The sequence below is a fragment of the Eretmochelys imbricata genome, chromosome 22 (assembly GCF_965152235.1).
Source record: "Eretmochelys imbricata isolate rEreImb1 chromosome 22, rEreImb1.hap1, whole genome shotgun sequence".
Lineage (NCBI taxonomy): Eukaryota > Metazoa > Chordata > Testudines > Cheloniidae > Eretmochelys > Eretmochelys imbricata.
The window spans coordinates 3,267,722-3,282,294 of NC_135593.1; the positions used below are offsets into that span (position 1 = coordinate 3,267,722).

General features: G+C 44.9%; 1 protein-coding gene across 4 annotated transcripts in view; it reads right to left on the reverse strand.

The window, feature by feature from the left end:
* Positions 1-203: 203 nt before the first annotated feature.
* CCDC15 (coiled-coil domain containing 15) overlaps positions 204-14,573 on the reverse strand; it is a 32,003-nt gene continuing 17,633 nt past the window's right edge. For 2 of the 4 annotated variants that reach the window (XM_077839900.1, XM_077839899.1), the window contains exons 9-11: positions 9,329-9,508; positions 9,061-9,209; positions 6,827-7,342 (exon numbers count right to left, since the gene is read on the reverse strand). In XM_077839900.1, coding sequence (XP_077696026.1) covers positions 7,221-7,342; positions 9,061-9,209; positions 9,329-9,508 — 451 coding nt within the window. In that variant the 3' untranslated portion in view covers positions 6,827-7,220. Of the gene's footprint in view, positions 920-6,826; positions 7,343-7,798; positions 7,934-9,060; positions 9,210-9,328; positions 9,509-14,573 lie in introns of those variants that run through there. The other 2 variants (XM_077839901.1, XM_077839903.1) reach the window with 2 other exon arrangements.

The window sequence follows — 14,573 nt, forward strand, 5'->3', positions numbered from 1 at the left end:
ACACTTTGGGAAACACTGGTCTAGATAATACTTCTACTATGGGTGCAGGGGACAGGACTTCATGACCTCCCGAGGACCCCTGCAGTCCTACGATTCTATCCTCTCCTCTTTACTAAGATGTAGAGAAACCCCGAGAGGACACCATGACATCATCTGGAAGGAGGGTCCCAACTATGGGATTGTATCCCTCTGCTCCCGTGGGATGTTCTGCTTCCCCAAGACTTTCACCCTCCTCAACAGCACACAGGCTGTCAGACTGGGGCTGGGACCAAAAAAGTCTCGTCTCTGCACTTCTGTCTCCATTAGCTCCTCCAGTTCAGCCACTCTGATCTCAAGAGCTCGTACTCTGTCTCTGAGGGCCATGCACTGAGGGCTTGCACTGAATGCACACGGCACCTGCCTACAAACAAGGTACATGCTGCACTGAGTGCAATAAACTGGCTAGCCCCCACTCTGCTGCTGGACTCTGCCTGCATGCTTTTTTCTCCTGTAGCTTTTTAAATTGTTTTGGGGAGTAATTTTTTTCTTATGGGAGGGGGGAAGCAGATATTTCTTGGCCTAAGTTTGCAGGTTAATCAGGTGTATTGGGCTCTCACACTCCCTCGCAAAACTCCCATTAGCTGTTCCTGTTCGCTAGCTCCTCTGGTTGCTTTGGAGCAGGCTTTTTAACCCCCCTGGTGAAGGGCTAACAGGTGCTAAAGGGCTTAGGGATCAAAGCATCGTTAAGAAGCTCTCAGCCTTGCCTAGCAGGCCACTAGGCTCAGCACGCGGCCCCCCACACAAACAGACCACACTGTAAACTTCAGTCAAGCAGCAAGCACACAAACAGGCGACAAACTCACCCCAGGTGTCAGGTAGTCGCTCCTCCTTCACCTGGAGAACTCCCTCGCACAACTCCCCTGTTAGCTGCTCCTGTTTGCTAGAGGAAAGCACAGCGCCCACTTATCGGCCTTGGCGAGAGGTCACAATCCAGAATGCTTGTGATCACTGGAGATATAACATCTGGAAACTCTGGCTCAGCAGCTGTGCTAACTATTAACTTTTAAAGTCTGCCTGTTTAGTCATCAGATTTATTATTGCTTTAACGAATTTTAAATACTTCATTATTTGATTTCCACAAGATAAACCAGAACAACGTCAAGTGCCGTTCTGCCCTAAAAGTGACTCTGGGCAAAGGTCCTGGTGGGTATGTCTATGCTGCAGCAACTAGCAAGCTAGACAGACAGACTCCCTCTACCTGTGCTCAAGTTCGCGTGCTAAAAAACAGCAGTGTGGTCACTGCGGTTCAGGAAGCAGCTCAGACACTCAAGCCCACCTGACTTCAAGCTCGGGGTGCTTAGCTCAAGCTGCGATATCTACTCTGCTGGTTTTAGCCCAAGTTTGACTGTCTGAGCTAGGGAAGCATAAATCTACCCGCTAAAGCTCCATGGGGATTGCCCAGCTCAAACCCGCTGGAGATGTTTTTCCAGCCTCTGAGAGTCATGCTGGGCTCTTTCCTTTTGCTGCATCATCTCCCATCAGCGAGATTCTGCTGCCTGAGCTAAGCCTGCAGTATCAGCTATCCCACCCCATTGCCTCATAACACACTGGCCAGCCCCCTCGCTCACTGGAATGTCCTCAACAATCCCTTTGATGAGACACAAGAAGGGACAGATGGCAGCTCCTTTTCAAGTGAAAAGCTGCGGTTAGTGTCCCAGTCACTAGAGTTCTGGTAGGCTGAGAGCACCGATCCCCACTCGTAGAAGCATGCGTTTTCCTGGCCCCAAGGTCAGAACTCTTGGGAAAACAGTTGCCACTAGGACCATGCAAATACTCTCAGGAGGACTAAATCAGACCTGATGTCCTATAAACAGCACCAGCGCTGACCCATCTCATTTCTTGCCCCCAGCCAGAATCACTCCAAGGCTTCCAGCATCCAAAGGCAGGGGTTTGGGAATCTATGCCTTGAATTTGCCTGAAGTACACGTTACTAGCTAAGTTGCAGAGGAGCAGCCGTGTTAGTCTATTCGCAAAAAGAAAAGGAGGACTTGCGGCACCTTAGAGACTAACAAATTTATTTGAGCATGAGCTTTCGTGAGCTACGGCTCACTTCATCCGATGAAGGTGCCACAAGTCCTCCTTTTCTTGTTACTAGCTAAGAAACCTCCTTATCCTTCTGGGGAGTGACAGCATTGCTGCCTTGTCCTGGGAGACGAACCAGCATGAAGAGCTACAGAGGAGGCTGATGAGAACTAGTCAGAGAGAGCCTGCAGAACTCCTATCCTGAACTGAGCATGAGATCTGGGAGCCAAATACAGTAATGCTGTAAGCATCACTCACACAGACCTCAGAAACCAGTTTGAACTGAAAAATAAACAGGGTCTGAAAATGTTAAATAGCATTTAAAGAAGTGGTCATGCCTGCACAAAGTGCAAAGGAGAGCGTGAAACGTTCACTACACAAACACTGTTTCAAACAGTTTATTTTCCTAGTGCAGGCATGCTCTCAGGCCTAGTCTAGGCTACAGTGTTAGATCAATGGAAGGCAGCTTATGTCAACGTCGGTCAGCACCTACACTAAAATGTAGATCCCACTGATGTAACTCTCCCACTGCACCGACTTAACTCCACCTCCATGAGAGGCGTAGTGCTTAGGTTGATGTAGTGTCAGGTTTGGACACTGCATTGCTTACGCTGACTGGTGCTGACTTTCAGAAGCCGTCGCACAATGCCCCACGCTGACATTTAAATTGGTGCAAGCGCTCTGGTGAGGGCACACACCACTGACGCTAGGAGCGCAGTGTGGACATGCAAGAGTCATTTAATTACTGCGGTGGCTGTACATTGGTGTAACTTAGATTGACAATTTTGTAGTGTAGGCTTGCCCTCAGTGAGAGCAGCATTACTGCAACATGCTCTAGAGGTTGACTTGGAGCTCAGGGGATGAGGTACAGAGATACCTGCAAGGCTATCACCTGTTTATATACACAGGTCCGTTCAGACCTCCTACTGGAGATCAGGGTGAGCCAATCTTTACGCTATTAGAACTCAGTCCAGGATCACGTCTTTGTGCAGGCGCTTCTTCAGTAAGTGAGTAACACACACCCTAGGACGCAGTCCCTGACATCAGAGTCCACTCCATTCAACAGGACTGTTGGCTTGACAAGCTATGCACATGTTGTCAACATATAGAAGAGGCAGATTCCTCTGGTAGCTGGCAGAGGTGGCTATAAATAACTCAGGGGAGCAGGCAACTGAAGGATATGTGGAGAGCTTTTGCCTTATTAAGCAGGATGCAGATCCTTAATTTTGTCTACAGCACCTAGATACTGAAGTGATGTGCTAGAATCTAATATAGTAAATATGGAAGTATGCGAGGGCCATAGATGTGTTTAGGACTCATATTCCAAACAGGACCTAAGGAGTTTGGTTGCTCTACAGGTCTGTCAGTTTCCTAGATCTTGTTACATCATCAGGATTAGCTGAGCTGGTGAGCTAGGACATCGTTGCCTCCACAGCATCCCTTGTCCCTCTCCCATCACGCAGTGATAGTCTGCTGTAGGAGACTATTAAATTTGTCAGTATAGGTCCCTCTGCAACTGGGAAGTTCCCCATCTCCCTCTGTACTGGTTCCCTGCATACCTTCTATCTGAGGAACCCCTGACTATAATAGAACCATTCTGACAAGAACAGGAGCTGAAGCAATGACCCTGGGCATCCAGGAGATTGCTCAGGATCTATGGGATGAAGGGATCAGATCCCCTGCTCTTCCATGTGATGGTAGCAGGTGGGGGAGGTTCAGGGGTGGAAAATTTGGAAAAAACTCCAGGGACCTCAGTTTTCTTCCACTCTAGGAGGGAGCAACCATGTGGAAGAGCCTGTTTCATCAGAAGACTGTACCTTAGTCTTATTTGCACAGTGCTGTGTAGCCACTCATTTTCCTGATAAGCTGATTTCAGTTTCATGCAGCCCGGCCAAACACAAACCTGCTAAGTGTCACTCAGCTGCAGCAATAATCACATTCATCCCTGCGGTCACTCATAAGCAGGGCTACAAGTAGTGTATATTGTTTTGCCTGCAGCACCTCCTCCTGGCCACTAGAACCAACTCCCAAGGCTTCTCAGCAGGCAACCAATGCTTGCCCCCTTTACCTCTGCTCCCATTTCACTACTGCTGCTCCTGGGACCTGAGCAGTAACACATTCCAAGTGCAGGAGGCAGCCACAGTGTGAAGGAGACAGGAGCAGAGAGATTTAGGGAAGGGCTGTGGGAGGAGACTATTGCAAAGCCAGCAGGGAGAAAAGCATGGTCTTAGGCAGGTGTAGCAAAGAAGAAAAAACAGGAGAGAGACTGGGACCAAGAGAGGGAACAAAACAATCCAGGAACTAATGGGGAAGGACAGACTTGTGGCTAATCTTGATAATTACAAAGTAATACACACTGGAAAACAATCTTAACAATACATATACAATGATGGGGTCTAAATTAGCTGTTACCACTCAAGAAAGATCTTGTAGTCATTGTGGATAGTTCTCTGAAATCATCCACTCAATGTGCAGCAGCAGTCAAAAAAGCTAACAATGTTGGGAATCATCAAGAAAGGGATAGATAATGAGACAGAAAATATATTGCCTCTATATAAATGCATGGAAAGCCCACACCTTGAATACTACGTGCAGATGTGGTTGCCCCATCTCAAAAAAGATAGATTGGAATTGGAAAAGGTTCAAAAAAGGGCAACAAAAATGATTAGGGGTATAGAACAGCTTCCGTATGAGGAGAGATTAATAAGACTGGGACTTTTCAGCTTGGAAAAGAGGCGACTAAGGGGAGATATGATAGAGGTCTATAAAATTATGAGGGGTCTAGAGAAAGCAAATAAGGAAGTGTTATTTACTCCTTCTCATAATACAAGAACAAGGGGCCACCAAATGAAATTAATAGGTAGCAGGTTTAAAAACAAACAAAGTATTTTTTTCATGCAATGCACTGTCAACCTCTGGAACTCCTTGCCAGAGGGCGTTGTGAAGGCCAATACTATAATGGTGTTCAAGAGGGAGTGAGATAGATTCATGAAAAATAGCCATTGATGGATCTATTAGCCAGGATGGGCAGGAATGGTGTCCCTAACCTCTGTTTGCCAGAAGATGGGATTGGGTGACAGGGCACTGATCATTTGATGATAACCAGTCTGTTCATTCCCTTTGGGGCACCTGCCATTAGCCACTGCCAGAGGACAGGATACTGGGCTTGATGGACCTTTGGTCTGACCCAGTATGACCATTCTTATGTTAATATACAGGCCCAGGACAACGGAGAGTTGGATTCTTTTCCCAGCTCTGCCTTAGTTTAGTCATTTGTAGAAGAGGGAGAATGATACCGACCTACATTCCAAGTAGGTGGAAGCATGTTAAGATTCTGTACATCCAACTGTGGAAGAGACAGGCTCATCACAACAAGCTGCTCGCTACACCCACTCCCCTCCAGCTAGACAACACAGGAGAAGCTACTGAGTGCTTGGCAGCCATGTGAAGAGCTAATTGGGGATTAGCCAGTCTGTCAATAGGGAATAGGATGAGGTCTCAAAGCAAAACTGGAAATTGATGCAAGTTTCACTATATCATGAGAGAGAGATTTACTTGACATATCTTATGAGTGTGATTAGCTAGCCAATGGAATAAAGCAGGAAATTATAGACAGCAGAGTCCTGGTATGTGGCAGAATGCCCATGGGGCATTTAATGTGTGGCCCTGTGGAGGTATGGGAGGGACCCAGAGGAGGGCACAGAGAGACACACAGCCCTTGTGCCTCTTCAAAAGGAGCCGGTCAAATTCTCCTGGGGAGACCAGTCCCTGCTCCCTCCTATGGCATCTGCTAACCACCCAGAAGGAAAGGGGGGAGGAGGTGTGTGATGGCTTCTCCCTAGTGGGAGAGGGACCACTCCGCAGAGGGAATTCTGGCTGCCTCAAACAAAATTCCTCCTTGGAAATCCAACTGCAGTTTGGACACTCTTCACCAGTCCTCGCCAGCATGCAGGACAGGAACTCTGATACAGCGTCCACAGCACGTGGAATCCAAACTCACCCTGTTGCTGATTCTCTTTACACACCACAGAGAACAGCACCGCTCAAATCGCCCTCCACCCAGCTTCCTCCCTCCTGACCAAGTCTACGGCCTCTCTAAAGTGCCAGAGAACAAGGCAAGTGCCCCAGTGAGTCAGCAGACACCCCCTAACCTTCCCTAGAAGTCCGGCATCTTTCAAGCAAACACTACCAGCCTGCAACATATCCCTATAGGAAGAGGGCTAAACTGACTAAATCCAAGGAGAGGATGCAGCACACAGGGTTGAGTACACGAATATTCTGATACTTGACGGAGCCATTTGCAAACAGCAGAATGAGAATGCACAGTATACACTTGGATACGCAGCCTGGGACCTCTTAATTGCCAGGACCCAACAAGAGAAAAAAACTCAGTGCTCTGTACCCTGCAGAAAGGAGAATATGGGATTGACAACACAAGAAAATTGGGTGTTTTGCTTTAAACATCTTACCGCCTCCTTCTCTTTGGACTTCAGTTGGAGAAGCCTTAAAGTTTTTCTCCTCATGGGGCAAAAGCTGAAGATGTTGCAGATTTGTATCTCTTTTCTGAACAGTTCGTTTTATAAATGAAAAGCTGCAAAAAAGCCTTCTGGGCAGACACACTAACAGAATGTCGATTGTTGAGACGGTGGAGCAGGGAGGGAGGGAGGGGAGGGAAACTCAATCACAGCCAGACTCCCCATTTTAGAGACTTGTACAACATGAAAGCATGCACAACTACAGCCACAGAAGAATCCTGCACAGATGCTTTGAACTTGGAAGGGTTTATTCAGCAGTTGAATAGACAGAAATTTGAATTTATGCTTCAAGCAAACAAAAATCCCTCATCTATTTTAACCATCCCATGGTAATCCCTTTACATTAGATCCCTGCGTTACTGATCAGTGGATAATTCTGGGCTTTTGGAGTACTCACCTTCCATAGTGTATATGGATTATGCATGATGAAAGGAGTCAGAGGTACAATTTAACCCTGAATGTGAATATTAGTCAAAACAAACCTACTGTCTCTCTAAAGGCTAATGAATGAAGAAGAGTGTGTCTGCTCTGGGACAGAAAACTGCTCCTGGGAACAATCATCTACTCTGTGCACAGGCCAACTGTCTGCTGAACATTTGTAAAAGCTGATTCCAAGGCAACCTTTCATGGATTCTTCACAGAAGGTGCATGTACTGAAGCTAAGTTATGGATTGCAAGTCGTGAGGTTGAATTCCCATCCGAAATGTCACATGACGAGATGACCGATTGCAATGCTCGAGCATAAGCTGAAAAATCAAAGAGTGCTAAGTGACTATAGCCTGAGCCAGCTTTCCAACAGAGCCCTGGGGCTTACTTCTGGAGTCATTTGCTAACTTGGGAATTAAGCAAAAAATGCAGTTGTGCCTCTTGACAAAGAGAGAGATTTTCCCAAGGGCCTCATCTCTGAAGGGGGAAATTCCTAGGATCTACGGGTACCTAGCAGTCATGTGCTCCTGTTGCTGCATAACTGAGCAAGATAAGCTTCTGCATGGCTGTGGGTGCAGTGTAGCTGTTTAGCAGATTACCACAAGGGAAGCTGACACTAGGGGAACTGGAGACACAGTATGAGCAAGGGCAGGATTGGGCACCAAATGGGAGACTCTATATGAAAGATCCCGACTCCATAAGAGAGCCTTGCATGTATTCTGCACACAAGCATTTAAAGTGTAAAGAGTTTGAACAGCAGTTCCCCACTCACTCACCAGTCAGCTCAGATATTCAGGGCCCTTTCTGTAGGCCACAAGCAGCACTTGAAACAGGGTAGGGAAATGCTCCCAACACCATTGCAGGTGTCTGAGATGTATTAGTGGGTACAGGGCGAATAAAGAACCTTGAACCTAGGAACCAGAAGGTAAGTGCTGGAGAAGGAGATTTTTAAGTAGCTGGCATTCTACAACATACGTACATGTCTGGGCTAGGGATGTAAATATCGGTTAAAAAGTTAATCGATTAAACGATTAAAATTATAACCAGTTAACTGGAGGTAGTGCTGGGGCCCCATCAGCCTGACATGGCAGCTCTGGCCAGCGCAGCAGGGGTACCTCCCAGCCAGAGCAGGGCTGCCAGGCTTAATAGTTAATGTTGGTTAACTGGTAAGCCTAATGCCCACATGAGCCATTACTGACTTTAGGCCTGTGTATTTTTTTTTTTTTTTTTAAACAAACTGTTGCATTTCCCATTTACGTCTGATGACTTTGTATTTTTGAAAGCAGTTTATGAAGATTGCTCCAAATGTCTGTACAACCAAATACTCTAATTGTTCTGCAGAATAATTTAAACCACAGGACTGCTTTCTTACCAGTGATTGATAACATCTCCCTCCCATCCACCTTCCAATAAAGACCTTGGCATTAAAGTGGAGAGCAGGTTTTCCAAGAGCCAGGCATTTTCTGTACCATTTACATAGTTGCTTTGCAGTATTTTTCCTCCCACAATGTGTCCCCATCAGTTCTTTCGAATATAATTTCATTATTAATTCAAACAGAAACCGGTGCACCCCTGAAAAGCTGCCAACCCAGCTCTCGGTGTGACACTTGCAGTTTCTCCAAAGCAAGGGTTACAAATGGGTGTCGAGTGTCTGCAGGCTTTTCTAGTTCCCGGATTTGGACTCCCCCTTGACTTTGCATTAGTGAGAGCAGCAGCTGGTGCTTAGCAAGCTCCCTTTAACAGCTGTATAAAAAAGTTACAAAATATCTGTGCTACAAGAAAAATCTAGTTCAACAGACCACTAAGGCTATCAAATGAAATACGAACCCAGTGGTCTATATTCCCGAGAGTGCATGGCGGATGTGTGCACACATACATAAGTGCAGAGCCCACATTAGAGTACGTTCATGGAAATGGTGCCATGAAACTATGGGAACTCCTAGCCAGGCTTTACATTTGCCGGTATGGCAGGACTCAGACATCTGATCTCAGTTACTGGGTCTACACCGATTCCTTACTATGAAGCAAGAGCTCATACCTTTGTGGTTTTTGTAGAACATGCAGTTGTTGGCACAGGTGTCAGGATGAGAGTCCCAGAAATCAGAGCCGCAGCAGCATAATGGAGGCAAGTCAATGTTATACAGTTTTATCTTCTCCCTCATCTGAGCTCTTAAAGCTTCCATGTATCTGCAAAAATAAAACAGTTTCCCTGTGACAGGATGGTACCATTGCCTTCATTAATCCCACTGGCAAATCCAGGATTTTGAGAACAAGAGGAAGAAACCCTCAATCATTCACCAGCTCACCTCACGTATTCCTTATTTCTCTGTTGCTTTTCCTTACTTTTCCTCACTCTTCTCTCCTCCAGTCTGAGCTGAGCCAGTATTTCACATGCTTTCTCCCCAGAACAGGTGTCTTGCTGGTAGGCCATCTCCTGGATCCTCTGCTCCTCTGCACGACGCTGGTACTCCTTCTCACTCTTAATTCTGTGGATAGAAGTGCTGTTTAATTGGATCTTTCAGAGAGAAGGAAGAGGGTCCCATGGTCAGAGGACAGGACTAAGTCATGAGCACTGGGTTCTGTTTTCTGCTGCCTGTGGGACCTAGGGTATGTCACATACCCGCTTTCCCCCCCACAACTGTAAAATACTGACAATACCCTCTTTCTAGAAGCATTGGATCTACAGCAAGGATTTGGATTCTGCTGCTTTCTGCAGAGTAAAACAATTCTGCACCGTGTTTAAATGCATCATCAGCGTTCTATGTGATAAACTTTAAACATAACATAACTGTTCCCTGCAATCTGTCAAAGCTAATTTTCCCTCCTGGTTTCCTCACTGGAGAGTTTTGTGCCTTGTGTGCCCCTTCTCCTTTCCTCCATCCCTTTATAGCTTTTCCTGTTTTCCCACCGTTGTCTTTTGTTCACGCCCACCCCACCCCACCTCCCCATGTTTTCTGTCTCACATTTATTCTCTCCAGAGAGCTCTGCCCCCTCCACCCCCAGGCTTGCTTCTGGCTTGGAGGATTTACACACAGTTCCAATAGTCAGTTTGTGAGGCCAGAAGGGACCACTGTGATCATCTAGTCTGATCTTGTGTACAGCACAGGCCAGAGAACTGCCCAGAAAGGATTCCTGTTTGAACTTCAGCTGAAAGCATCTAACCTCAATTTAAAAATGATCAGTGACAGATTCTACCGCAACACTTGGTAAATTGTTCCAGTGGTTAATTATCTTCACTGTAAAAAGGTACGCCTTATTTCCAGTCTGGATTTGTCTAGCTTTAATTTCCACCCTTTGGATTTTGTTATCTTTGTTTGCTGGACTTAAGAGCCAAATATTTGTTTCCCATATCAGTACATAAAGATTGATCAAGTCGCCCCTTAACCTTTTCTTTGTTAACCTCAAGGAATTCAAGCTATCACATCAAAGCAACTGTTCCATTCATTTAATCTTTCTCGTGGGTCTTCTCTGAACCTCTTCAATCTATCAACATTGTTCCCCAATTGTGGACACCAGAACTGGATACCATATTCCAGCAGCAGACGAACCAGTCCCAAATGTAGCAGTAATATAACCTCTTTAGACCTACTTGAGATTCCCCTGTATATGCATCCAGAGGTCATACTAGCCCATAGGGCCACAGGATCACACTCGGATGTCCTGTTCAAGTTACCCACCATATCCATCAAGCCTTTGTCAGAGTCCCTGCTTCTCAGGATAGGAATCCCCCAACCTGCGAGTATGGCTACTTTCCTTGTCAGGAGGCTCCTGGGCCGCTCTGCACTCCAGCTCCTCTTCTCCACCTTGGAAAGTAGCAGCAATGCCTATGCCACTGCTGCTTCATTCTCTTAAAGGAGCAGCCGCCCAAAGGGCAGGAACCAGCAATTCTGCTTCCCGGTCCCAGTCAGCTCACTGCAGGTTTCAAAGGGCCCTGGTAAGTGGGTTTCCTCCCCAAGCACTGGGGGTGATCTTCACTCCTCCCACCACTCCAGGCGGAGGACAGGACTCCATCAGCCAAAGCAGAGGGCTGTAGCTGTGATCTGGGCTTCCCTTTCTTTCCCCGTTGCATTCTCAGAGCAGGAAGAGCGAAGGAAGCCTGAATCTAGGGAGAAATTTGGTGTAGAGACTCCATGCAAAGGCTGATGGGGAAGGGATACAGAAAGGCTCAAAGCTGCTTGTCTTCAATGCAAGTGTTGGGCTGACCAGCTCTGGGGAATTAATCTTTGTTAAATTGTAGTGGACTTTAAAAAAAACCCAAAAAAAGTATGTGCTGTCTGGAGTTTGGGGCAAAGACTGGCAACAAGAGTGAGAGAAAGGAATGTTAGTGAGAGGGCTGAGGTGGGAATGGAGGGTGGGATTCTCTTCCTCTCTGGAACTCAGTTGATGGGAGCTAAGTGTTAGAGCTTTGCGTGGGAGTTGGCTGGGGAGCAACTTGCTCCAGCGAATACATGGGGCAGACTGCATCCATGCAATCACCATCCTAGGGGACATGCTGAGGACAAAGCTAGGGTCAAGACTTTAGTACAAGTGTGATGGACATTCTGGGCTGCACCACAGGACACACAGCTCTAATGTATGCCAGACAACAGAGAGCACAAAGGTATTTTACAGCCACCTTTGCCCTCCACCCCAGGAGGGCCCTGACTCTGGCTGAGGTATGCCATGCTGTGCTTGGTGCTTAAATGGACCAGAACATTCTTTATATTTACTTTTTGGTTTTTACAATAAAGCTCTTCACATCTACGTGGTGTTTAATACCTTGCTGTGGAATCTGGGTTATTGTGTAAATAACTATAAGCGTGTACTAAAAATGTTAAGGACATTCCCTGGAACTAGTTATTACCATAGGCAGAAATGGACTTTAAACAGAGATATCTACCATGTTATTCTTTTCAATGAATACCAAATGCAACAACATATTCTAACAAATCACTGCCAAAATTCAATCTGAAATCAAAGCTGGGCTGAACTCGGATTGGAAGAGTACCAGAAATTAAATAAAGAGTGTTGGCCCGACAGACCCCTTCCCCCTCCCCCCCCACAAAAAAAACAAACAAACCCACACACCAAGGAGGAGAGTGCCTAAGCCAAAGCTTCTCTAGTCAAGTTATAATGCCCTAAGATGTCTTCACAATGACTTGCTAATACAGACTTAAGTACGTCATAACTGTCCTGCTATAAATCTCAGAGCAAGGACATCTTAGCTTTACATCAAGTGACTATAGGAACAGTTCGCTTCCATATATAGAAAGGCTGGGCAGCTAGTAAATTCAGTCAACTCTCATAAGACTGCATCAACCTGAAACAAGAACATCCTTCAGATGGTCTCAACATACACAGCAGCCTCTTGGCGTTCATTCCTGGGGCAAAACTGGTTCTGTACTAAAGACTCTTTCATCGCCACATTTTATTTAAGGAAATGTAACCACCAAAGAAATGTTTCTTTAAAAGGTGCAGTTCTACTCTGAAAAGCGACAATGTAAAAATAACATTCTTTAACATGTCTGCTCCCTGTTGGTATCCAGAGCCAGACTTGCTGACTTTGAAGACAAACGACTTACTACTTCACTCCAGTTAGCGCCGCAGAATCAACCCAGCTATGGTCAAGTGAACTGCATCCTGTTTCTTCTCTTTCAATGAAATTGACAGCCCAGAGCCAATTGGAAGCCAGATTCTGACCTTCAAGATACTTGTGCAGCACCAATGGAATCAGTTTGTTACACCTACACAAGCCCATTTCAGACACTAGAACTGGACAGGTGTACTGGGGACAGTTTGGCTGGCATAATTTTTATTTAATGATTTAATTTAAATTTATTTTACTTTTTATTTAAATTTGTATTTAATGATTATGTAACTTTCACCTCCCAAGGCTAGTTTGCAGGATAGGCACTTAACAAAAAACATCTTTCTTCTCGTAGACGCAACACATTTGATCAGGAAGTTAGCAACTGAAATTAAAATGGAGCCCCACAATGCACGTTTACAGTCACTTATCAAACCTAGGGATGGAAGCCAAGGAATATTTTATTATACTGTACAAATTCATAGGTTAAAGACCAGAAGGGACCATTATGATCATCTAGTCTGGCCTCCTGCATAATACAGGCCAGAAAACCTCACCCAATAATTTCTGAACATGGAAGCTTGTTCTCAATGCATAACATGAGGATTTTATCTATAGTGCAACTGTCCAAATCATAACTATTGTCACCTCAAACCATCTCTCCCACCAAGTCTTCTTAGGAACCCAGCAAAGTTTCCCCTGCCACTGCAAAACCTTCTATGCAAACAGTCTATCTAAAACTGTAGCTAGAAAAATCCACATTCTAGCAAATGAAACAACTGCCCAGCTTATACAGAGCGTGGCAATTAAATAGCAGATAAGTTAACTATACAAGTAGACTTAACACTTTTGGTTGTGCATGTTGTAGCAAACAGGCAAGGTACTAAAACTTCAACAGGACTTTATTTTTCAAGTGGAAACCTCTTTACCAAGCTGCTGCTGCACCCTCGGTAGCTCTCACTCAGCCTCCTCAACTTCCCCCCACCCCTTCCTGTTTCCTGTCCTTTCAGACTCCCAACAGCCAGTGCTCCCAGTTCTAATCATTACAAGCAGCACCTAAACAGCACGGTGTAGTTGGTCCCTCCTCCTTACAATTACTGCCAATCCCCATCTTTAAAGAACCCTTTAGCCCTGGCAGTCACTGTACTAGATTTGGAGATGTGCCCAAGGCAGGGTGAATAAAAATGGATTTAAAAAAATAGCTTATTTAAATGAAAAAGTTACTTTAAAAAATAAGAAATTACTACAACTTACATTAAGGCCTAAATGTACTATAATGTAATAAAATGATTTAAGCTGAATTAAAGCAATAGTAAGCAGTGCTCATTTGCTACCAAAGTTTTAAAGAAAGTCAGATTATTGAAGTAGTGGAAGTCACTGACTAAGCATCTGGAAGCAGAGTTTGCAGGAGTGCTAAACCAGCTTTTGACAGCAGTAACCTCATCTGCAGATGCAGAGAGAATATTTTCATTTCAGTTTGAAATAATGACTAGTTCATTCACATTTAAGAAGCCACCTGGGAGTTGGAAGATGCAGGAAAGTTTGTTTTCCTCTTCCAACCTATAAATAAAAACTAGGTGTGAGAGGATATGAGCTCTATTAGTTCTAAAATCTTCAAGGACAGTGGTGACCAGAAGCAATTAGTTCAGTTCAATTCACTAACTACACATAATACTTAGTTTTAAATGCAAAACATTTTGATAAACATTAGAATTTTCTTCTTATGTATCCAGCATATCTTAGGTAGTTTTATTTAATTAATAAAAACATATTAAAATACCTTTTTTGCTTATTTATTTGAATTCCCAAACAGAGCATGACAAATCATAAGAAAAAAAAAGTCATGTAGTAAGAAAGTGGTGAACAATACATTTCTAACATCATAAAAAAGCAATAATTGAGAACCTGAATAAGTGTAAGATAATTGCTTAAATGAATGTATTAATATTGCGTAGCCTCCTGGTGAATAAAAAAACCACCACATT